Source organism: Podarcis filfolensis (assembly GCF_964270895.1).
Source record: "Podarcis filfolensis genome assembly, chromosome: 10".
Taxonomy (NCBI): domain Eukaryota; kingdom Metazoa; phylum Chordata; class Lepidosauria; order Squamata; family Lacertidae; genus Podarcis; species Podarcis filfolensis.
The window spans coordinates 54,072,389-54,096,034 of record NC_139612.1 but is presented as its reverse complement, the minus strand read 5'-3'; the positions used below and the strand labels follow the sequence as shown (position 1 = coordinate 54,096,034).

Genomic DNA, 23,646 nt, shown 5'->3' with positions numbered 1-23,646 from the left:
AAGTGCAAGGGTCAAAACACGCATTCAGACTTCAGATGGAGAGTGAAGTTGTAAATGCATAAGCCAAGATTCCCAGCTTGACCCCTGCACCCTGAACTTTAAATGTAGAACTGCACCCTGAAAATTCACACTTATGGTGGCATTCAGCTAAGTTTTACTCAGTCCAAATATGAATCACTGCATGAAAGTGGCCACTTCCAGTAGTATCTAAAATATAGTTCCACAATATCCAATTCATGCCATAGTACAATAACCAAGCCTCCACATTATGAAATTGTAAAAGGTCTTTTTACAGCCTGACTTATCTCAAGACAGCACAGAAATCAAGGACTCAAAATGTGTACGTATTTTCCTCAATGCCTTCTTCCCAGACAGATATTTTCCTATTTATTGCCATTCACCACTGGCCTTGCAGTTCTCTTTCAGCATTGTTGCTTTCAAGACTTCCTCTTTCCATATGAATCATTTCCTCCCTACTGCCTAGTTCACCATCAGGGTTTTGCACACCAAATCCTTTTGCATTATTTGTCTGTATTTCCAGTGCTTTTGCCCCGATAAGAAATTTGTGCGTTGAATTCCTTTTTTTCTTTCTACATTTCCTCTACATTCCATCATGGACAAATACACACAGTTATAGAGGAGCCTTCCTCAACTGGTATCCAGTTCATTGCTATGGATTATGATGTTCTTTCAGATTAGGTAGTTAAGGGAAAGGAACAGATTTCCCTTCTATGCTTTTTAGCACAACAAAAAAGAGCAAAGGTTTTACTAAGCTAGCCTGGGCAATCTTACACAGGAACAGCCAAGAGTAAAAAGTCACTAGAGCTGCAATCATGTATATCGACTAGCTAAGACAGGGGTCAGCAACCTAAGGCCCATGGGGGTCGTTTAACCGGCCCATGGACCCCCACCGCCCACTTTGTCGGCTCCTGTGCGCCACACTAAACCAGCGCAGAGCAGAGTGGGGACCGCCTTCCGCGACGCTGGCCGGCTTCCCATTGCCTGCAGGAAGCTCCTGCAGCCAATGGGAAGCTGTGCACACCTCCTCTGCACCGGAAGGAAAGCCGGAAATAGCATTTGCACATTCGTGTGCATGCGCACACTCCAGCCCACTGCGGTGTCTGCAGGACCGTGAACCGTGACAAGTCACAAAAACTTTGCTGACCCCTGAGCTAAGAGAATGTAAATTATCGCTGAAGGGTAGGGTATAAATGTGGTAGTAAAGGCTCCTTGGTACAGAAGGTTGCAATTACTTTTTTTTTTATAAGATATTTATTAAAGTTTTAAAGGTTTATATAAAATAGAAAAAACAAAAAACAGAAACAGCAAAAATACATACAAAACACATACAACAACAAGTATAATTTCAATCCCTTATATTCATAAAACTTACTTTCCCGACCTCCCCATACCTCCCCTTTCTGTATTCCAAGCTCTAATTAATTCAATTCAGCAAATCCTTCCCCTAATTTCTATATAATTTTTGACCTTTCTTTTCTTGATTACATAATCATTACAGCTAAAAACCACTTAATTTCTGAATCAACATCGTTCTAACATTCAATAATTTTACAATGTTTCTTAAGATAGTCCTTAAATTTCTTCCAATCTTCTTCCGCCGTCTCTTTTCCCTGGTCTCGGATTCTGCCGGTCATTACTGCCAGTCCCATATAATCTATAACCTTCATCTGCCATTCTTCCACGGTGGGTAGATCTTCTGTCTTCCAATACTTTGCGATGAGTATTCTTGCTGCTGTTGTAGCATACATAAAAAATGTTCTGTCCTTCTTTGACACCAATTGGCCGACCATGCCCAGGAGAAAGGCCTCTGGTTTCTTCAGGAAGGTATATTTAAATACCTTTTTCATTTCATTATAAATCACTTCCCAGAAAGCCTTAATCCTTGGGCATGTCCACAGAAGGTTGCAATTACTGACACTCCCTCCCAATAATCCAGCCTTTCTCAACCTGTGTTGGACTACAACTCCCATCATCCCTAGCTAGAAAGGCCAGAGCTCAGGGATGATGGGAGATGTAGTCCAACAACATTTGGGGACCCACACGTTGAGAACCACTGCAATCCCACATTCCCCTGTTTTCATCTCATCTCTCGGCTCTTGATGCCACTTGCTGAACTGCTTCAAATACGCCTGTTATTTCTTGCAAGGGAGTCCGCGACTTGACATTGGCTCTACTTCTCCAATGTCACAATGAACCTTGCAACCTTTGGACCACATTGTTGATTACGGTCAAAGCCTTCAATACTGAACTGTGAAGTCCATGAGTGACTTCTGTAAAACTACGCAGAGAACACTACACAGACTTCTGCAAAACTCAAAAGATGCAGCCAATGCATACTGGGCTTCCAAAATGGCACTTTATGGTTGCAGAAGCATTTGATCGAGCATTTGAGTCTTTCTAGGGAGAGGCAACCCTTTCTGCTTACAGGAAGATATTTTAAATAGTTTTGGTGCTATATCATTTCTCTCCCCATGTTCTTCACAACAATGCTGTACATAATCTCTCAAAAGACATGTTGATGGCATTTTACCATTGTACTGTTGAGAGTGTATTAACTTATGGTTTCTGTGTGTGGTTTGGGAGCTGCAAGGTCAGGGAAAAAACAATGCTGTCCAGGGTTGTAAAGACTGCAGAGAGAATAACTGGGTGCACTCTTCCCACCTTGAATAAAATCTATGCTTCCAGGTGCCATAAGAAAGCTGCAGAGATAGTGCAGGATATTATCTCTTTCAGCTTCTGCCTCCTGGAAGAAGGTACAGGGTTATAAAGACTAGGACTAGCCGCCTGAGAAACAGTTTTTATCCAAATGTGATTTTGGTTTTAAATGCAGTGTAAGGTAGTCTCTGTGGGAGTATATTGTATTTAATTATGGGGTATCAGAGTTTTTAGGGGTTTAACCAGGCTGGGATAGCTGGGATAGCAGGCTTGTTGGTTTTTGAATGTCTGATGTAGATTTTTTTCAATTTCCTTGTTTTGTATGGGACAATGACAATAAAGATTATCATATCGTTTTCTAGCATTCACAATAGACACATGGCATAACACAAGGGAAGTCTGGGACAGCAAGCCAACACATGCAGCAATGACGGGGCAGTGTTTGCATGCACACACACCCCCCAACAGAGTTTCCTTGCCTAGCCTTGCCTGGGATCTTTCTGCTCTCCCACTGAGCTAAGACCTTTCTCTAGCAAGAGTGTTTCTTCTACCAAAGGCTTGTTTTTCTGCTGTGGATTTTTGCCTTCAGGGAGTTGTGAATGAGTAAAACTTTCCAGCTGCTGATGGAGAAAGCAAGCAGGGACGGCCAGAGTCTGGCATTCGCACACAATGGAATCTCACATCTGGAGCGCCAGCAGGCGCCAGGTTACTTGTGCTTGCTCACTCCGTGAAAGGGTCTTTTGTTACTTGTGGGGCACGACTTATGAATGCAGCGTTTTCTACATCTGGTAGTGGTGGTCTTTGTTTTTATACAGGAAGGGTCGGAGGGGGGATTTAAAGAGCATGTTTCGTTCTCCAGTTGTTTAACCAAGGAGGTTGGGTTCCACAAATCCCACCAAAGAAGAGAAGCAGAAGGAACATAGTCATAACACACATGTGTCTTTATCCCCGGATCTTCCATGCTATTTCCCTCCCCCCAACTTTTTTCAAATGGTGCAAGATGGAAATGAAATTTCCCATTTCATACAGTTCTCAAAGAAAGCCTCCTTTTGGGGGGGGGGGGGAATACTGATATACAGTGGCATCTTGGAAGTCAAACAGAATCCGTTCCGGAAGTCCATTCAACTTCCAAAACTTTTGGAAACCAAGGCGCTGCTTCTGAATGACTGCAGGAAGCTCCTGCAGCCAATCGGAAGCTGCGTTGGACATTTAGGTTCCAAAGAACGTTCACAAACTGGAACACTCATTTCCGTGTTTGCGGCTTTCAGGAGCCAAAACAATCAAGTCGCAAGGTACGACTGTGTGTGTATATGTGTGTATGTGTGTGTGTGTGTACACACACACACACACACATATATAAATATATGATCAATCCCTAGCAATTTTATATTTGCCTTTTATCCAGCGCACTCTCTCTCTCTCTCTCTCTGGTTCAACATTTTCTTGCTTTCTTTTACCCCCACCAATACATGACAACGGACTTAGCTTTTCAATAAAAATATCCTGTTGTCTACCTACCTTAACTACATTAGTTTAAAATTTACCATTCCCAAAATGCTTAAAATCCAGTCATCTGATATCAAGATCCTTCCCCCTCCCCTTCAAATTACAACAAATTATTGCATGAGCATCAGTTTAAAAAGAAATAACCATTTCTCTGTCATCCAGTAAAGCTAAATCTTTCCCACAACCAAACATAACTGGTTGGTTTTCCATAACTAAACATAATGAATGGATCTGCTAAACTATGAAAACCAACCACCTCTTCTGAGCAAGTGCCCCATGCAGAAAGTCTGCTTTCAAACTGCTGGGATTACAAACACAGCTGTAAGGGGAAACGGCAAGGCAGACACAACATGTGATAGAGAAAGGAAACTTTAGCTATTGGAAACTGGACAGAGAAACACAACCGATACAGGTAACCAGCTGAGTCGGATAGAATTAACCTCAAGATGAGAGACGCAGATGTTCCTCAGAAAGACTGCCACATTGCTCTAGGTTTGGTTTGCTTTGTAAGTGAAACAATATGTTCCTTCCAGGAACTGGAAGAATGAAACGCTCCCAGAGATTACAGATTGGCAGATACTCATGTCAGAATATCTACAATTAGCAAAACTGACGGGATCAGTTAGAGGAATATCGAAACAAAAAACAACTAGAGAATGGATAATATTTAAGAATTATGTAAAACTTCACTGTACAAATAACTCCATATTAGCAGAAACTGAGTGATATTTGTAAAGAAAAAGATCAAAGGAATGTATACAAAGCAGAAAGAAATGATATGATACAATGTGAACCTGTGTAAAAAAGAATGTTATATGAAACAGTATAATGAGAAGGATGGGATTGCGCTGATGAGTACTTTTACTATGTAAATAACTTTGACTTTTTTAAAAAAAAATTGATTTCTTTGTTTCTTATCTTTGTCACTTCTTTATTTCTTTTTCTTTATAAATTTTCTATTTTATATAATTTTCTCTTTTTAACCTGTTAAGAGATAGTACATAATGTTTGTATAGGCATGCAAATCTTTTAATCAATAAAGAATTGATAGTTCAAAAGGAAAAGGAAAAAGAAAAAGAAAAAGAAACAATATGACCGCACCAATTTTCACTCTCTTCCCCAAGCCTTCTAAGAGTACCTCAGTGGAAAATGGTTGCTTCCAGCACTGGCTTTCATGCCCATAGGAACACAAGAAGGTATCAGGCGCCAAGTCAGGTCATTGGCCCACTCAGCTCAGCACAGCCTACAGCTTGAAAGTTTTGAGTCTTTCCCAAAATGCCCTAAATATGTTGGGGGCTGAAGGTGGGGCCTTCTGCATGAAAAGAGGTTGCTCCACCACTGGGTGATGGGCCTTTGAAATTAAACAAAGCCATCATTTTAGTCATGGCGTTAGACATCCTCAAGGCCTTTGACCACCTGGAAGAGGGCAGCATGCTGGCAGTCCTGTCTGAAATGAAATTTGGCCACAAATTCAAAGAAAATCTTGAAACAAATATATACTCCGAAGCTTCTGCCACATTAAAAATAGACAACATAAATTCATCCTCAGGGAGGATTTGACAAGGGAGTTTCCACTCTCTCCCTTTCTGTTCCTCCTAGCTTCAGAACCATTAGCCATACGCCTCAAAACACCACCAAATTGGGAGTCCAGATTGAAAAACAATACTACATGATCATACTGTCTGCTGATGGTTTTTTGGTTATGACCCACTGAGGAGAGCAAGAGGGTTTTGAAGGACTTCTTGAAAAACCTGAATTCTGGTAACAATACAGAGGTCAACTGCAGGCAAGTCCCAGAGTTCTGGGGTTATTATTGATTGATTTATTACCTACCCTTGTTGTGGAACAGGGCGGAGGGGAGGAGGGATGATTAACAAAAATCCATCCTCCTGGCAAACTGGGAATAATATTCTCTGACTAATGCAATTTAGACATTCCACACCTTTCCTCAGCAGAGTTTCTTTCTTTCTTTCTTTCTTTCTTTTTTTTGAGAAAAATAAGTGGCTCACATAAATGTACACTAAGTTTCAATAATGAAGGCAACTGTAACAGAACGACATGATGAGAGAAACTAAATACAACAACATGAGGCAAGTCTGAGGCAAGAAAACAAGAGGCAGTTTGTCCCTCTTAACCATAGGAAGGCAAACTAAGGCCTGGGGGGCCAGATCCGGCCCAATCGCCTTCTAAATCCGGCCCACGGACGGTCTGGGAATCAGCGTGTTTTTACATGAGTAGAATGTGTCCTTTTATTTAAAATGCATCTCTGGGTTATTTGTGGGGCAAAGGAATTCGTTCATTCCCCCCCCAAAAAAATATATATAGTCCGGCCCCCCACAAGGTCTGAGGAACAGTGGACTGGCTCCCTGCTGAAAAAGTTTGCTGACCCCTGCTCTTAACTGACATTCTTAATGGAATACATTGAAGGGAGGGGCCAGTTCCAGAGCAGAACACACAAGCCAGATACCAAAAATTTTACTGATCAAATTAAGCCCCAGTGTTTTCTCTACAACCCTAAGGTCCCCTAAGGGCAACCATATGATTGGGGGGGGAGGGTTATTGGGTTGTTGTTTTTATTCTGATTATATGTTTCGTGGTATTTTGATTTTGTTCTGTGAACTGCCCTGAGACCTCCAGGTATAGGGCAGTATATAAATTCAATACATAATAATAGTGATGATGATTTTAGCGCCTAGACAGGGCCAAATAAATTGCGTCCTCCTGCTCAAGAGAACAGGGAAATGGAGGAAGCTGTTTAGAGTACCTGGTTCCCATAAGTAGAAGGCCCCAGATTCAGTGGCTGCCATCTCAGTTTCAATCCCTGGTAGGACTGGGAAAGTCCCTACTTGTGATCCTACTGCTGCCCTTAAGTCCTGACAATACTGACCTCAATAAACCAGTGGCCTGACTCAGCGTAAGGAGGCTTCATATGTTCTTAATTGTTTATTTGCTTTTGGTCTGTTTTTGAATGGCTTCTTAAATATCCAACTCAGCTTAAACCCTGTTAGCGCTAAACGCTGATCAATGAACATGGAAGGCCAAAGGCCACTGCAATTTATTCCAATGCTGCTGCTTCTCATCCTTTGTTGTTATCAGAGGTGTGTCTGTGGCTAGTTAACACAAAAGAGGAATTACCAGAACTGGGGATTGCATCCAACAAAATTATCCAATTAGAGGAAGTAATCTATGCAGCAGGACTTCCTTTCCTTTTCCTCCCCCCCCCCATATCTGTTTGGGGTTTAATTTAACTCTCTACAGCAGATAAGTAGAGGATGATACCCCATTTCAAGGGCAGAACTCCTTGAGCTAATGCAATGACTTCATTCAAGAAGTCAGCACATCAGTTTTAGTTCCAACTCTGGGAACCCCTGAAAAAGTCCCGTTTCCCTGGTCAAGAAAGGGATTGGATAGTGGGAACCACCCAGACTTTGGGTGCTGCATTAACCTACTTTCATTTGTGAGTCATTCGAGAGCAGATCTGAAAATGACAGCCACAGAGGTCACCCAGAAAATTCCCAGCAACAAAAGGGAACATCTTCTGAAAACTGCCAATTGAATTAAGATTTATTAACAGATAAAGGCAGGTGGCACTGTGGGTTAAACCACAGAGCCTAGGGCTTGCCCATCAGAAGGTTGGCGGTTCGACTCCCCACGACGGGGTGAGCTCCCATTGCAAGTAGATAAATAAGTACCACTCCGGTGGGAAGGTAAACGGTGTTTCCGTGCGCTGCTCTGGTTCACCAGAAGTGGCTTAGTCATGCTGGCCACATGACCCGGAAGCTGTATGCCGGCTCCCTCGGCCAGTAAAGTGAGATGAGCGCCGCAACCCCAGAGTTGTCAGCGACTGGACCTAACGGTCAGGGGTCCCTTTAGCTTTCAAAGGCAATGAGTCAGCATCTGGGTTTGCCCTACACTGCTATGCAGGAGTATTTTTCTGCCCCCATGCTGGGATGGAACTGGGTGCTCATCCTGCCATAGACAGAGTCACAGTCCCCCTGAGGGAACAGTCTGGGGTGTTCCTTGATCCACCTCTGTCTCTGGAGGCCTAGGTGGCACCAGAGGCAAGGAGTGCCTACTTCCAGCTGTTCCTGAATGAATGCTACCCATGAAGATTGTCTCAAAACTACAGCTGCTACAGGACACCCTCTTTGCAGCCCCACTGACAGGTATTCTGTGCTGTCAATGGACCCAAGAGAAGGTCTTCTCAGTGACTGCACCTCCCACTTTTAGATTCCCACTCACTTTTTACCATTTTCCCACATCTTAGGGCTACTCTTCCTTTGCGCCAGTATTCTCCTCCCTGAATTTTACGAAATGGTGACCAGCCTTTCTTGGTTTCAGTTCTGGCTAACACAAGCACATACCCTGTTCGATGTACAGTGGTACCTTGGTTTACAAACTTAATCCGTTCCGGAAGTCCGTTCTTAAACCAAAGCGTTCTTAAACCAAGGCATGCTTTCCCATAGCAGCGGGGAACTCAATTTACAAATGGAACACACTCAACAGGAAGCAAAACATGTTCTTATTCCAAGGTAATGTTTACAAACCAAAACACCTACTTCCAGATTTGCAGTGTTCTTAATCCAAGTTGTTCATAAACAAGCTGTTCTTAAACCAAGACACCACTGTACTGGCATTACGAAGGATGCTACATGCAGTGCTTTATGGAGCCTCCAGAGCCACACCCCTAGGATGAGCTGAGGGGGATAAAGGTTCATTATCGCAAAAGCTGTATTTTTATATGTGGCACCAGGCCAATTGGCAGGCCACCTCTGCATTACAAAGATGTCTGCAAACGTGATGCGCGAAGGCTGGCAACATCAACCTGCCACAAGGGAACCCCTTGCAGATGACCGCAGTGCCTGAAGACAGACAATCAAGTCATCTATCCGTAGCAGCAACCAGAGGAAAAATGACTGCTGGGAGGAGCGCAGAGAGAAGAAATGCCATGGTGCATCTGCCCCAGCTGCAAGCAAACATGTCTCTTCCATATTGGCCTCTACAGCCACAGCAGGCGCTGCAACCTTCTGACTGCTTGACTTCAACCCCCCCCCCCTCAAAGGCACACAGTAGTTTCTTATGTTCTGGACTTCAACCCTATTCACTCATTAGGTCTCCAAACGGAGAGGGACTAGGATCATCCCCTTGCATTCGCAACACATACACACACAGGCAAGAAACACAGCTGTGCCCACTACCCTGACAACTTCTGTACTTCAACAAAGTTGTGAAGGGGAACCGGCTGAATTTGCATCTTCACAAAGGGCTCCAGATCACATGGAGGAGCCTACGGCCAGCCCCTGCCTCAAGCACACAGTGGTTGCAGGAAGAAACCAGTGGAGGATCATCAGAACTGGGGCCAGCACCCCACTCATGTGTTAGCTCTTCATATGGAGAGGGAGAATGGTAGAGCATTTTCCTTGCAAGCAGAAGGTCCCTGGTGTGGTGTAGTGGTTAAGAGTGGTAGACTTGTAATCTGGTGAACCGGGTTCGGGTCTCCGCTCCTCCATATGCAGCTGCTGGGTGACCTTGGGCTAGTCACACTTCTTTGAAGTCTCTCAGCCCCACTCACCTCACAGAGTGTTTGTTGTGGGGGAGGAAGGGAAAGGAGAAAGTTAGCCGCTTTGAGACTCCTTCGGGTAGTGATAAAGCAGGATATCAAATCCAAACTCCTCTTCTTCTTCCCCAGCATTCCAGGTAGGGCTGGGAATGTCCTCTACCTGAAACCCTGGCAAGTCACTGCCAGTCTGGCGATACTGAGCTAGATAGTCTGGTTATATAAATATTTGCAATAAATAAGGTGGCTAATTTGGAGATATCAAGAAAGACACGTTAATTTCCTGCAAAGCAATGTAGACGCATGCCTCATTCCCCTAAGTTTGAACATGGAGTTGTTTGTTGTTGTTTTTCAGTGTGCATATAAAAAAAACGAGCTGTGTGAAAAAAAAGGGGACAAGGCCACAAACCAGATTCTCAACAGCAGCTTCAGAAAGACACAGAAAAACCACTCACTAGATAAGCTCTTCAGATAAACTTTACCTTATCGCAGGGCTGAACATTTTCATTAGGAAACAGGAAAGCAAAGTCAAAGCAAGTGGGTGTTTAGACTTCACTGCTCTTTCCAAGTTATTTACCTGAAGAGAGATAAGGGAAGCTCAAAGTTTCCCCAGCTCATCCCCAAGAATGATCTCAACTCTGAACTTTAGGTGGAAAAAAGCAGCAAGGAAAGCCATGTGGCCTGCTGGAATCTGAACCATGGACTCCTTGCCATCCTCATCCCAATTACGTACACTCCTTTGACTAAAATACAGAGTTTGTTTTCCTCCCACTGTTTTCTCCAAGTAGTTCAGAGTGATGCATATAATCCTCTCCCTTCCTTTTATTACTACACCAACCCTGAAAGGTAGGTCAGGTCGAGAGAGGTTTATGTGTGGGTCCCAAGATTACTATGCAACCATCGTGTACACCTAATAATAATAATCTTATTATTTGTGCCCTGCCTGCCTGTCTGGGTTGCCCCAACCACTCTGAGCAGCTTCCAACACATGTTTACTTGTGGGATAGCCTTACTGCATAAATGCCCAGTCAACCACTTCAATCAACTGCAGTTGGAGGAAATTGCATCTATTAGTGTGGCAGCACCTACACTTCGAAACTCCCTGCCTATTGACACTAGGCGAGCGTCTAAAATTCAAGAAGCATTTTATGTTCCCCCATTTGTCATTCCAGCTTAAACCTTTGCTCCTTTGACACAAAAATTGTTTGATATACAAATACCAGAAACAAACATGAATGCAACACAGCAGTCCAAAGATAAACGAAAAAAGGTTGGGAAGAGAAATACAGTGGTACCTCTGGTTACGTACTTAATTCGTTCCGGAGGTCCGTACTTAACCTGAAGCACCACATTAGCTAATGGGGCCTCCTGCTGCCGCTGCACTGCTGCTGCACGATTTCTGTTCTTATCCTGAAGCAAAGTTTCAGGATAACCGGAGGTAATATTTCTGGTCTGTAACCTGAAGCGTATGTAACCTGAAGCGTATGTAACCCGAGGTACCACTGTACTGTGTTGGCCATGTGCCAAAGAATAAGGAGCTAAAATAATTCACCCTTGTACCATCTTAAATTGTATACTCCTTTCTTATGGTGCAACTGGACAAATTGGCAGGAGATTCACAACCTAACCTTTCCGGTCTTGTTTCATTTGTAAAGTTAAAAGCAGCCACAGGGTGTGGGTAAAATAAACAAGAGGCCTGCCTAGTCTTGCCTTTCTTCTCATGCAACAGGTGAACTGGCTGTCTCCTTAGTTATCTATTTTCTTAAAACAGGTTTTTGTACAAGTGGATCTTCTATATGGCAAAAAAGCAAAAACTGGAGGGCTTATACTAACTTACATATTTAATTTTAAGATTTGTGTACTGGTGGTCATTGTATCTGCAATATAAACTGATGGTGGTCTACTGTTATTGTTTGTATATTATTATTTTGGCTTGTTTCCCTTCTCTTATTTAATTTTATCTTTTTTCCTCATTTCCTCATTAAATCTGCATTAAAAAAAATATTTTAAAAATGTATAAATGGAAAGATTATCACAGTCAAGCTATATTGGCTAGTTTGCTAAATTTCCCCTCAGTTCTCCTCCAACATTACACCTCTTTTTAAAAGAAAAAAATATACCGTATTTTTCGCTCTATAACACGCCCCCGACCATAACACACACATAGTTTTTAGAGAAGGAAAACAAGAAAAAAAATATTATAAACGAAACAGTGGATGTATGATTTTTGTGGTTCATGCTGTGGCCACAGACATGTGATCTGACGGTGAGATTGAGGTAGCCCAATGCAAAAATCCTGAGGATCCATGTGGATCCATGCTTTGTAACTACGTTTTTGCACCACTGCGGCCCCAGGCAACAGTGGGCGTGTGATTTTTTTGGTGCAAGCTGTAGCCATGGACATTCTATGTGATCTGATGGTGAATTTGGGGTGACCCAGTGCAAAAATCCTGAGGATCCATGTGGATCCGTGCTTTGTAACCACGTTTTAAGTGGGGAGGGAAGGAAAAGCACTCAAGGGACAAGGAACACACGTGGGGTGGGTGGAGAAGGATGCTGTTAATAATGCAGAAGAGGGGTATAAGAGGAGAAGCAAGCAGGCTCTGCTTCTCTCCCTCCTCCCCGGCTCGCTGAAAAACTTTGCTGCTATTTAGCCAGCTGAGTGGGGAGGAGAGAGGGACAGAGAGCCTGCTTGCTTTAAAGGAGCCAACTGGACAGGAGCCGCTTACACTCATGTAAGCAGCTCCTCTCCTGCTTTGCTCCTTTAAAGCAAGAAGGCTCTCTGTCCCTCTCTCCTCCCCACTCAACGGCTCTTCTCCTGCTTTGCTGTTTCAAAGCAAGCCACGGAGGAGGGAAGGAAGGTGAACCATGGATCCTCTGCTCACGACTGCAGCAGATCCCCCCGCCATCCGTAGGCATTCGCTCCATAACACGCACAGACATTTCCCCTTACTTTCTAGGAGGAAAAAAGTGAGTGTTATGGTGCAAAAAATACGGTATATCTCCTATAAACTGCAAAACAGCAGGTTTGCTTGAGAAGAGGGCGGATGAAAACCACAACAGGAGGAAGAGGTTGACTCAAATGCTCAGGTAAGCTGTTGACATTTCCAAGTTCCTGGTTAGAGTAACCTGCCTTTTAAATTTGCCTGCAAGCAATGAGGCAACAGACATTTCCATCCCTGTCAATACATTGACATTGGTTGACCAACTAAGTGGTCCAGCAAAGGATCAACATTGTAAAAGATAACAGGGTTGAAAGACAAGCTGCTCCTTTATTTCTTTTGCATAATCACAAATTTTAAAAAAGTAGGAGTGAGTATTCTCTCTATCAAACTTGCCAGTCGATAGGGTGTTGGGGAAGTCCCATTGAACTCAGTGGGAATTACTTCTAAGTAGACGTGAACAGGATTGCACTGTTCAGTTCTTGTCATCGCAACTAACTTTGTTCCACTGGCGTCCATGAGGCACAGCAGTGACTAATTTTACCTGGACTCAGGCCAGGGTCTTGCGAAATGGCTGAAGCAGCTGTGCTTCAAACCAGGTGTTACATACTGCTTCCATCCCTATCCGAAGTTCGATTTGGGAAGCAGAGTCAGCAGAAGATGCCTGATTTGTGGTTATCTGTCGACGCTGCCCCTCACTTTCTTTCTTCACTTTTTATTCACCTGTCAAGAGGAATTAGAAGACTGGCTCTATTCAGAGCGACTTGCAAAGGCTCTTCAGATTACCTTTCCAGGGGCTCGCAAATATGTGCAGCTGCGGAGAAAACAAGGTGTCTATTCACCAAGGAGAAATGCTGGATTCTCTGGCACTTGAGAATCAGCTAAAGACAGAGTTTTAAAGTATTTCACATGAGCCAATTGCCAGAGTTGTGGTGCATATGCAATGTCCAGACCCCAGACACAGGAATCCAGATTGGTTTGTTGCAATACAGTGGTACCTCTGGTTGCGAACGGGATCCGTTCCAGAGGCCCGTTCGCAACCTGAAAGGAACACAACCCACGTCTGGGCACGTGCGGGTCACGATCTGCCGCGTCTGCGCATGCGCGAGCAGCGAAAACCGGAAGTAACCCTTTCCGGTACCTCCAGGTCGCTGCGGGACGCAACCTCAACCTGAAGCAAACGTAACATGAGGTATGACTGTAATAGCAACCAATAGCTCTTCCAACTCTGCAATTCTATGATTTTATTATGATCTAGTGGAGATTCCTGCATTGCAAGGGGTTGGACTAAATGACCCTCATGGTCCCTTCCAAATCTACAATTCTACAACGGCGTTTCTGTGCTCTCTAGCTTCCGTCGCAGTGTCCCATTGCCAGCCTAAAAGCGGAGATGAGCACCGCACCCCATAGTCAAATTCGACTGGACTTAACTGTCCAGGGGTCTTTACCAACAATTCTATTATTATTATTATTATTATTATTATTATTATTATTATTCCTGAAACAGCAGTTGTAGTGGCCAAAATGAAGTTGATAGTGGGAAATAAGGTGAAGCTAAGATTCAGGGTCTTGTTTGGATTTTGTTGGTTTAAAAAAACAACCATCGCACAAAACAATTTTAGTTTTTGTTTGTGACATTTAAAAGTGTTAATAATCTACCCTAGCACCTCAGGATATGACAGAATTGCTAACAGCAAAAAACAACAATGAGGATTATATTCATGCAACCAAATGCTTCTCCTGTTAACAGGCTAGCTGTGTGGGTCATGAATGATAAAACTATTTAGCAGGAGTTAAACAAAAAACAACCAACATTTGTGGGTTTGCATTCCAGCATTTGAAAGTCTAATGAAAATGTGGAGGGGAATTCCAGTGGATTAATATTATGCTGGAAGGCAACATCTCCCCAACCAGTTCTTTAGTAAAACAGAGTTTAGTAGAATTTCCTGCTGCTAATGCCCTTGCCAACTCACAAGCAGAAGACCCCACAGAACATGCCCCTGCCTCCAAGTCGTTCCACAAAAATAACATTATGCAAGGTAAAAAAAGAAGCTTCAAGCGATAGAGGAAGAGAATAATATCTAACAGTTTTATGTTTTATAATTATATTAATTGCAAGGAATTGCAATACAGAAGACAATGATACTACTAGAAACGAGCAAAACTGGAATCTGACAATGAATTTTAATTCATCTCACTGTTGTGGTTTATTCTTTGGCGAGGACAATCCTATGCAAATTAGAGCAATTCATACAGGAAAAATTTCTGATGCGCTAGAGCCTGGTGTAGCCAACATGGTGCGCTCCAGATGCTGAACTCCAGTTTCCATCATTCCTGACCTCTGGCCATGCTGGCTGGGGCTGATTGGAGTTGGAGTTTTAAACATCTAGAGGTGGTGCACTGGGTACAGAGCTGGGAATTTTTTCTACCTCATATCTCGGATACAGCTGAAAACAATTACCAGCTTCCATGTATTTCAAGAAAAGTGGAAAGAGGGTGGGGGAACACCAAGTAGTTTATCAGGGCTAGCAAAATGTGTCTGATCTCTGGGTTAGGAAGTCAGGAGCCGACTCAGACTGTTGGTATATAAATTCTAAAAACAGCAGCAGATTTTTGTTTTCATTTCAAGAAGCCCACAATGATCTATTCTGCACAGCAGAGCTCTCCAGCTATTCAGGCAGAAGTGTTTCCCATAATCTGCTCCTACTAATTACGGCAGGGTTGCTATACGTCTGGAATTTCAAGGTTGGAAGTGGCATCCGGGGGGGGGGGGGAATTTTCATCCTGGATCTTCGGCAACATAAAATTGCAGTCTCCATCCCCACCCCCCACCCCAAGCTCAACCACTTTGGGAATTTTCTATTTGTAAAAAAGCTAAAACATTTGTTTGTGTCCGGATTTTCCCTAAATTAGGGTATCAATGATGATGATGATGATGATGATAGTAATTTATTATTTATACCCCGCCTATCTGGCTGGGTTTCCCCAGCCATTCTGGGCGGTTCCCAACAGAATATTAAAAACACGAGAAAACATCAGCCATTAAAAACTTCCCTAAAGAGGGCTGCCTTCAGATGTCTTCTAAACGTCAGATACAGTGGTACCTCAGGTTACAGACGCTTCAGGTTACAGACTCCGTGAACCCAGAAATAGTACCTCAGGTTAAGAACTTTGCTTCAGGATGAGAACAGAAATTGTGCAGCGGCAGAGCGGCAGGCCCCATTAGCTAAAGTGGTGCTTCAGGTTAAGAACAGTTTCAGGTTAAGAACGGACCTCCAGAACAAATTAAGTTCTTAACCCAAGGTACCACTGTAGTTGTTTATTTCCTTGATATCTGATGGGAGGGCGTTCACAGGGCAGGCACCACTACCGAAAAGGCCCTCTGCCTGGTTCCCTGTAATCTCACTTCTTGCAGTGAGGGAACCACCAGAAGGCCCTCGACGCTGGACCTCAGTGTCCAGGCCGAACGATGGGGGTGGAAATGCTCCTTCCGGTATACTGGGCTGAGGCCATTTAGGGCTTTAAAGATCAGCACCAACACTTTGAATTGTGCTCAAAAACGTACTGACTGAATATTTGAAGCTCTACAAGCAAAGCAGGTTTTTTACCAATGATGCAAATGCATCATTACTTCATTTCGGGAAACCCCTGCCATTTTGATAGGCACGGTGTGTGCACTGGGTGAGCTTCCCTCTTAGAAAGACCACAAAGGAGTATCCTCAGGAATGAGATGCTGTATTTCTGCCAGGAGGGCAGAATGAGACATGCAGGGGAGGGAAAACAATGTCAAGAATGGTGGCGTGCAGGCTTTGCATCCTCTGCGATGTTGCCCTGAAGGCTGGTATTTAAATCCCTTTCAACAGAAGTGAATGTGGGGAGAAAGTAAAGGGATAGCATGGGATGCGTGCTAAACATACCCTGGACATGTGAGCTTCATTCCCCTCCCAACATCTCTCCAGAGTATCTCAATTCATAGCCGGTTTATCCCACATAACTCAATGGGAACCACTGGGAACCAAGACAGCCCCTTAGGTCACACTAGCACAAGGTGCCCCAACATCAGTGCCAGATTTATGTATAAGCTAAACAAGCTATAGCTTAGGGCCCCACTATCTTGGGGATCCCCAAAAAAATTTAAAGGAAAAGAAACTGGATGTACTGTGGTACCTCAGGTTAAGTACTTAATTCGTTCCGGAGGTCCGTACTTAACCTGAAACTGTTCTTAACCTGAAGCACCACTTTAGCTAATGGGGCCTCCTGCTGCTGCCGCGCAGCCAGAGCACGATTTCTGTTCTCATCCTGAAGCAAAGTTCTTAACCTGAAGCACTATTTCTGGGTTAGCGGAGTCTGTAACCTGAAGCGTATGTAACCTAAGGTACCACTGTACAGTGGTGCCTCGCAAGACGAAATTAATTTGTTCCGCGAGTCTTTTCGTCTTGCGATGTTTTTCGTCTTGCGAAGCACAGTCAGCCACAACTGCACCTCTTCAAGCGGTTTTAAGAAAAAGGAAACAAACTCGCAAGACGTTTTCTTCTTGCAAAGCAAGCCCATAGGGAAAATCGTCTTGCGAAGCAACTCAAAAAACGAAAGACTCTTTTGTCTTGCGAGTTTTTCGTCTTCTGAGGCATTCGTCTTGCGAGGTACCACTGTACATTTCCAAAATATAAGATAAAAAAACAAATAAATTAAAACCTACATACAACAGTGTTTTGTGTTGTGTAGCCTCCTACGATGTAAGCAATGGGCCCCGCCTGCTAGTCTGCTCCCTAAAATATCACTGGTTTGCTCATTTCTATATATAGGGTGCCAACATTCTGCATGGACTGGTTGCATGGCAACATGCGCAAATGGCTCTTGATACCTATTAGGTCTGTAAATTATCACATAGCATTTATTCAACACAAGAAACAGTGACAATTTGTTGTTGACAAAGGACAGCTGGACATATAAAGGGCCCCATTACCTTCAGTAGCTTAGGGCCTCATCAAACCTAAATCCAGCCCTGATAGTTGTTATTGGCTTCCCAATGCCCACCAGCCCCAGCAGGTGGGCCGTGGTACAAGATGATGGAAGTCGCAGTCCAGCAACATCTGGAGAACATCACCATGGCTACCCTCCGCACAGAGTTGCATCTGGCTCCATCCCTGTACCTCTTTCAGGAAATGCTAAAGAATCAACTCTTTACACACATCAGGTGTGTGTTTTCAGGACCCACCATATTCCTGTAACTGTAAGATTTACCCATCTTTAATTCTGGATTTTAAATTGTAACCAAGGGAAGGATGGGTAACAAATATGATTACTTGCTTAATTAATTAAAACCCCTGTGCTAGCACCTGACAAATATACCTGCCATGGATGCACTGAAATAACGTCCTTGTGATAAATCCCAGCTGAAATTAATTTCCATATACCCATAACAGATCACACATTGAGCCAGCCACACTTCTAAAATGTTCAGTCTAGGACAGCACAGACTGGCATGCTGAGCTCCAAGAATTAATGCCATAAGCAGAGAAAGTGGCTAAACTTAATTGCCTCTTGACTGCTGAGCTGCACTGAGGCTATCACATCTAGAACCCCTTATTAGGTACTTTGGTTTAATTGCAATGGGGAGTGCCCATGTCATTGCCAAGTGTTGCCAGGATCGCTACTGTGTGAAGAGTGCAACCAGACTCTGCAGTCCCAAATCAACCACACGGGGTGCGTTCCTAGTACCCTGTGCATGGCAAGTGTACCATCTGATGCCAAAAACTAAGATGAAGCACCATCTTCTGTTGAAATACCTAGGCTTGATACAAGGGTATGCTTGCTTTGGGGCAGCACAGATCTTTTCACCAGCAGAAATAAAGCGTAAACAACTAGGGCCAGGGAAACTTAGCCTCCTCTAATATTCTGGATACCCCTCACCCCAGGATATTGAGAGGTGTTGTGTTGTGTGCGAGAGAGCTAGGGAAATTCTCTTTGTGAAATGCAGAGAGACTTGTTGCTCTCTCCGACACCGCGCTAGTCTGGATGGATAGGACATTTGCCATGTGGAAATGCATTAGTATATATGTGAATATGAACTGTGCGTGCAGCCAGTGCCAACTTGGAGGCTGTTTTTAAAACATTATGTCCTCACAGTGGGTGGAAGCACTTTTCCCTCTGACTTTAAAAAGTTGGTTCTCTTCCTGAGGAGGAAAAATCATTCTGCACATTTCAAAATGCTTTCTCCTCAGATGTGTTTTCCTTCTAAAAAAGAAAAAACTCAACTTTTTACAGTGGGGAGGAACTTTGCACATGCTCCAAGTCATTCTTGCCTTAAGTGCCAAGCATTCTCAAAATAAAAGTGAGATGGTAACAGAAAAAGATACACACACCACCAACTTTGCTTGCTCAAACAGATCTCCTTTTTCTCCAGCAGTCTGGGAATAAAGTTGCACGTGCAGAGACTGAGTTTGGATAAAGTCGCTGGTGCACACTTTCCAGCAAGAGGAAAAGCCTCCAACATCTGGCACAAAGCACTGATTATCTCTTATTTGCTTTCATGGCTACCACTGCAGAACCACCATAAATATTCTTTGGAGACGTGGGCATTTACTTCCTTTCAGAAAACTAAAAGCAGGCAGGGCAGAGGGAACACAAGAAACCAGGTCTGCAAAAGTTTCAGAGCGTGGAATGCTGCCCAAAGAATGAGACCGTTATTGCAGTTCTCAGAAAGACTGCTATTTTCTTGCTGACAACTCTTAATAGGAACCTCTTAATGTGCAGAAACAGGAAAGAGTCCAATCAAAAGTTTCGTAACAAGCAGTTCTGAAGAAATAGGAATCCCCACGCTTAAACCACACACACGTATATATGCTGGTCCAAACAGGCCTTGTGGGCAGTAATTAGATTTGCATCAAGAAACACAGATAACCCTTCAAAGTACAGGTATTTCCTCCTTGCGTCAGCGGCTCCTAATTCCCCCCCTGCTGAAATTCCAAACTCCATTTTTTAAAAAACCATAAAGCTGTTTTGAGAACTCTTCACTGGCCCTACAGCAGACAGCACCTGGCACTTATTCTAACAGCCATGAGCAGACAGAGCAGAATGCCCTTTTTGAAAACAGAGGGAGGAAAACTTAAGTCATGAAAGGGGAGGTGGAGAGACAAAGTGCAAGAGATGCCAATTCCAGATGAGCTCAACATAACTTTTTTTCCAAGAAAAAAGAGACTCCTCCTACATAATGAAAGCCCAGGAAGGGGTTACTAATAGCAGGGTGACTTTCTGAAGCCAGATGTGCACCAGCCAGAACTTTTTCTTCCACCCACAAAGAGTAAACCCCACCTCGAAGTTACTTTTTAAAAAACCACACACTGTGCCTATTTTCTTACAGGGTGGATAACTGCATCAGCAAGCCAACAGAATAAAGTTCCATTGTGCCGCCCCATTTTCCCATGCCTTCCACCACTACCACCGTCCCAGTGTTTTGACCGTCTTCTCACCGTGCTGTAGAGCAGGGCATCAGAGTCCACCGGTTCCGACAACTCACTCAGCTTTCGGTCCCAGTGCAACAGGTTCTGCTCCCCGCTTTCCAGCCCATCCATGGCCATTTCGGACCTCAGCAATACCAAGAGCGGGGGGGGGGGGCGGGGGAGAGAAATATGCACTCTTGGAGCACCTCGGAAGGATCACAGAAAACAAACTTGTGCCATAAGGCTGAAAAAAACAACGCCGCCCCTGCCTCTGTGCGCCTTACTCCCTTAGAAAAGGAATAAAATAGAAGCTATATAATAATATAACTGAAAATGTCAGACACTCGCCAATCTATAACTAACAAAAAATAAATAAATGCAACAGCCAGCTAGTTTTGCAACCATATGTCCTAGATCTCGGGCGCGCATCTGCTTTCAAGCAAGACCTCCGTTTCCCAACTTGCAGAGACCTTCCCCAGAGCTCCTGAAACCCCAAACTGCCACCAGCTGCTGCCTTCCCTCCAGCCCCCACCAGATTCTTGGCTCCGCCCCCCGCCCTGGCCAATCAGCGAAGGCAAGCTCGGGACCTTCGAAGGCGAGCGCCCAATCAGAATCCAGAAGCCGATTCCCTGGCTCTTCCACCCTCCTAATTCCATAGCCGCTTCCTACACTTCCCCAGCTGTGGAATGTGGGCGGGGAAGTCCCGATTACGTCACGCAGGGAAAAGGCCTCTCCACCACCCCCCCGCCTCCCTCGACCCTCTCTGTCCCTGACCAATAGCCTTCCGCCCTGGATGTTCCAGCCGCTCCGAGGGACCGGCAACGTTCGGAAAGTGGCGCGCGCCGCAGCCAATGACCTAGCGACAAGACAACAGCTTTGGGGAAAGCCCCGCCTACTTTTGGAGGAGCAAAATAAAAATAAAGCCTTGAAAGTAGACCCGGGGGAAATTAACCTCTTAACACTGGAGAGGGGAGGGAGGGAACAGGAAATGGGCTATGATTCTTCCTTGCAGCTCAATGTCCGGGACCAAGTTGCCACTGAGTTTCTCTGGAACCGGATTGATTGCTTTATAGGGAACTGGGAGCAAAGTTCTCTTTTCTTGAGAAAGCAAACATCAGAGCAGAGCTGAAAAGAAAAGGTGTGGGAGGGGAAGCCAGATCCAAAACGGGGGCGAGGGATGAATATATGGGCACATCAAAAAGAACATTTGGGGAGTTGAAAAACTCAGGACAAGTCGAAGTTAGGTTAGGAGATGTAAAAAGTGACTGATAAGAATTTGGAAAGTGAGTTAAGTAGTCGAGGTTCCCCTTGGACTCACAGGACTCTGAGCAACCATGCCTATTATTCATCCCCCTGCTAAAGATAACTCCCCCCACAGACTCATAGATCTGTAAGCAGTGCCAGATTTACATATAAGCTAAGCAAGCTATAGCTTGGGGCCCCACTTTCTTGGCCCCCCCAAAAATTAAAGGGGAAAAAATTGGATGCACATTTCCAAAATATAAGATAAAAAAACAAGAGAAACCCTACAATGATAAAATACATATTTTGTTTTGTGCAAATGGCTTAGATACCTATTAGGTCCATAAATTACCATATAGCATATATTTAACACACAAAAAAGGGACAATTTGTTGTTGACAAAGGACAGCTGGACATATAAAGGGCCCCATTACCTTCAGTAATTTAGGGCCTCATCAAACCTAAATCCAGCCCTGTCTGTAAGGATAGCCCTGCTAGATCAGGTAGTGATCTAGTCCCGTGTCCTGTTCTCACAGTGGCCAAGCAGGCATCCATAGAAAGCCCACAAGCAGGGCCCATACTAGAACTCATAGCAATTCGCTTCACTTTTGTACCTCATTGACCATGTTTTCAGGACATAGAACCTTCCTCCTCCTAGCATGGTATATCCCCTTCTTCCAGCTACACACAGCCAGATAAATATGATGTGGTTTGCTGAAAACAACAAAGGGAGTGGGAACCATGGCATGGACTCACAAAAGTGAGGGACTTATTAAATAAACATACAAGGGACACATGTCAGAAAGCCAGCTCTATCAAACCACAATTTCCCAGCCTGCAATGGGGCCAGCCCTACTGTTCGTCTTAGTGGGGCAGCTTCCTCAGGCATCACGAAAGAGCAATTGTAAGCTATTTAATTTATCATTGTTGTATTTTGTCTTGACAGGGAGGGGGAGAGGCAGTTGTGGGATTTTCTGCCTCAGAAGCCAAAACAAATTTGGCTGGCCTTTGGTACTATGTACCTTGGACTTCAGGGGGCGAGGGCACCATTTGGTGCTCTGCTTCAGGCAGCAAAATGACTTGGGTCAGCCCTGGCACGTGTCCCTGTATGTGTACAGACACGTTTCTCCCCACATACTTTACAGCATTTGGCAGGACACACTTAACATGTACACAACAACAAGACTCCCATGTAAAGTGCAGATTACAGGAAAACTGAGGTGGGGTGGGGAGAGAGAGCAAGATAGTAATGGCATAAGTACACTTCAACCAAAGGGTGGAGTTGGATGTACCTCTGTAAGAATAACAGTGACACCTTTTTCTGTTCCAAGGTGCATTTCAAAGGGTGCAACAAAAGCAAATAGTCCACTAGTTCATTATGTAACTGTTATGAAAGAGCTGGTACATTTGCTTGTTTTCCTCTTCTTCCTTCCCTCTCCACCTTTATTCCTTCCACATCATGGCATTAGATTGCAAAGCATGGCTTTTAAAAATTATAATTTACCTTGAATGCACTGGCAGAAGGTGGTGTATAAATCAACAAACATGACCCAGTTCTGCAAGCTTTCAATACAGTACACATTGAAGGACAAAAGCCACCTTAGGAGAGCGTTGATTAATTGGTCTTCATAACATCACCTGCCTACCATATGCATTTCCCAATCCCCAGATTATAGGATGTCCGTGGCGAATAGTCCTGAGGCTCTTCCAGACAACCTGTTTTCCAATTTGTTTATGTGGAGATCAGTTGAGCTTTCTTCTGATTTGTTTGTGGGGAGATTATAGCACAACGAAGATCCGTCCTGATTTGAATGCAGGATGGTTATGTGTCTTCCTTTGAAATCATTCACTTATGAAGTGCATTTCCCTATCACTTACCTAACTGCAAAAAGTCCAGGGTTTTTAGAAATAGATTCGTTGCAACAGAGCTCTTCCATCCCTTTTAATTGCACACCTTATATAAATCCTTGCTGCAATTTAAATAGCAACACATTTCCTCATAGTGTGGAAGACTGTGACCTGTCTGCCTGCTCAGTCTGCTCCAGGTGCTAAGTGTCAATGGGCAACTTCAAGGCCCTGTCAATGTAGCTTTTGTTTCCAGCCCACTCAGGCAAAAGCTTCATAACACATGAGCAGACAGGGATACGGGAGGATGGGACTATGCACCCACCCAAAGCCCAGCATCCTCTGCCTGAGGCATCTACCCCTTCAGCCCAGTGGAAGGTCCAGCCCTTCTAGCTTTACCTAGACTTTACATGCAAGTATTCAACAACAAAAGTGCTGC

The 23,646-nt window shown here is 44.1% G+C and overlaps 1 protein-coding gene across 2 annotated transcripts in view; it reads right to left on the bottom strand.

Annotated features, from left to right (window-relative positions):
* The window catches only part of CREB3L2 (cAMP responsive element binding protein 3 like 2), a 72,358-nt gene extending 51,424 nt beyond the window's left edge, over positions 1-20,934 (bottom strand). The window contains exon 1 of one of the 2 annotated variants that reach the window (XM_083572361.1): positions 20,151-20,934. In XM_083572361.1, the coding sequence (XP_083428487.1) occupies positions 20,151-20,258 (108 nt within the window). In that variant the 5' untranslated portion in view covers positions 20,259-20,934. The remainder of the gene's footprint in view (positions 1-20,150) is intronic. The other variant, XM_083572360.1, reaches the window with a different exon arrangement.
* Positions 20,935-23,646: the final 2,712 nt, after the last annotated feature.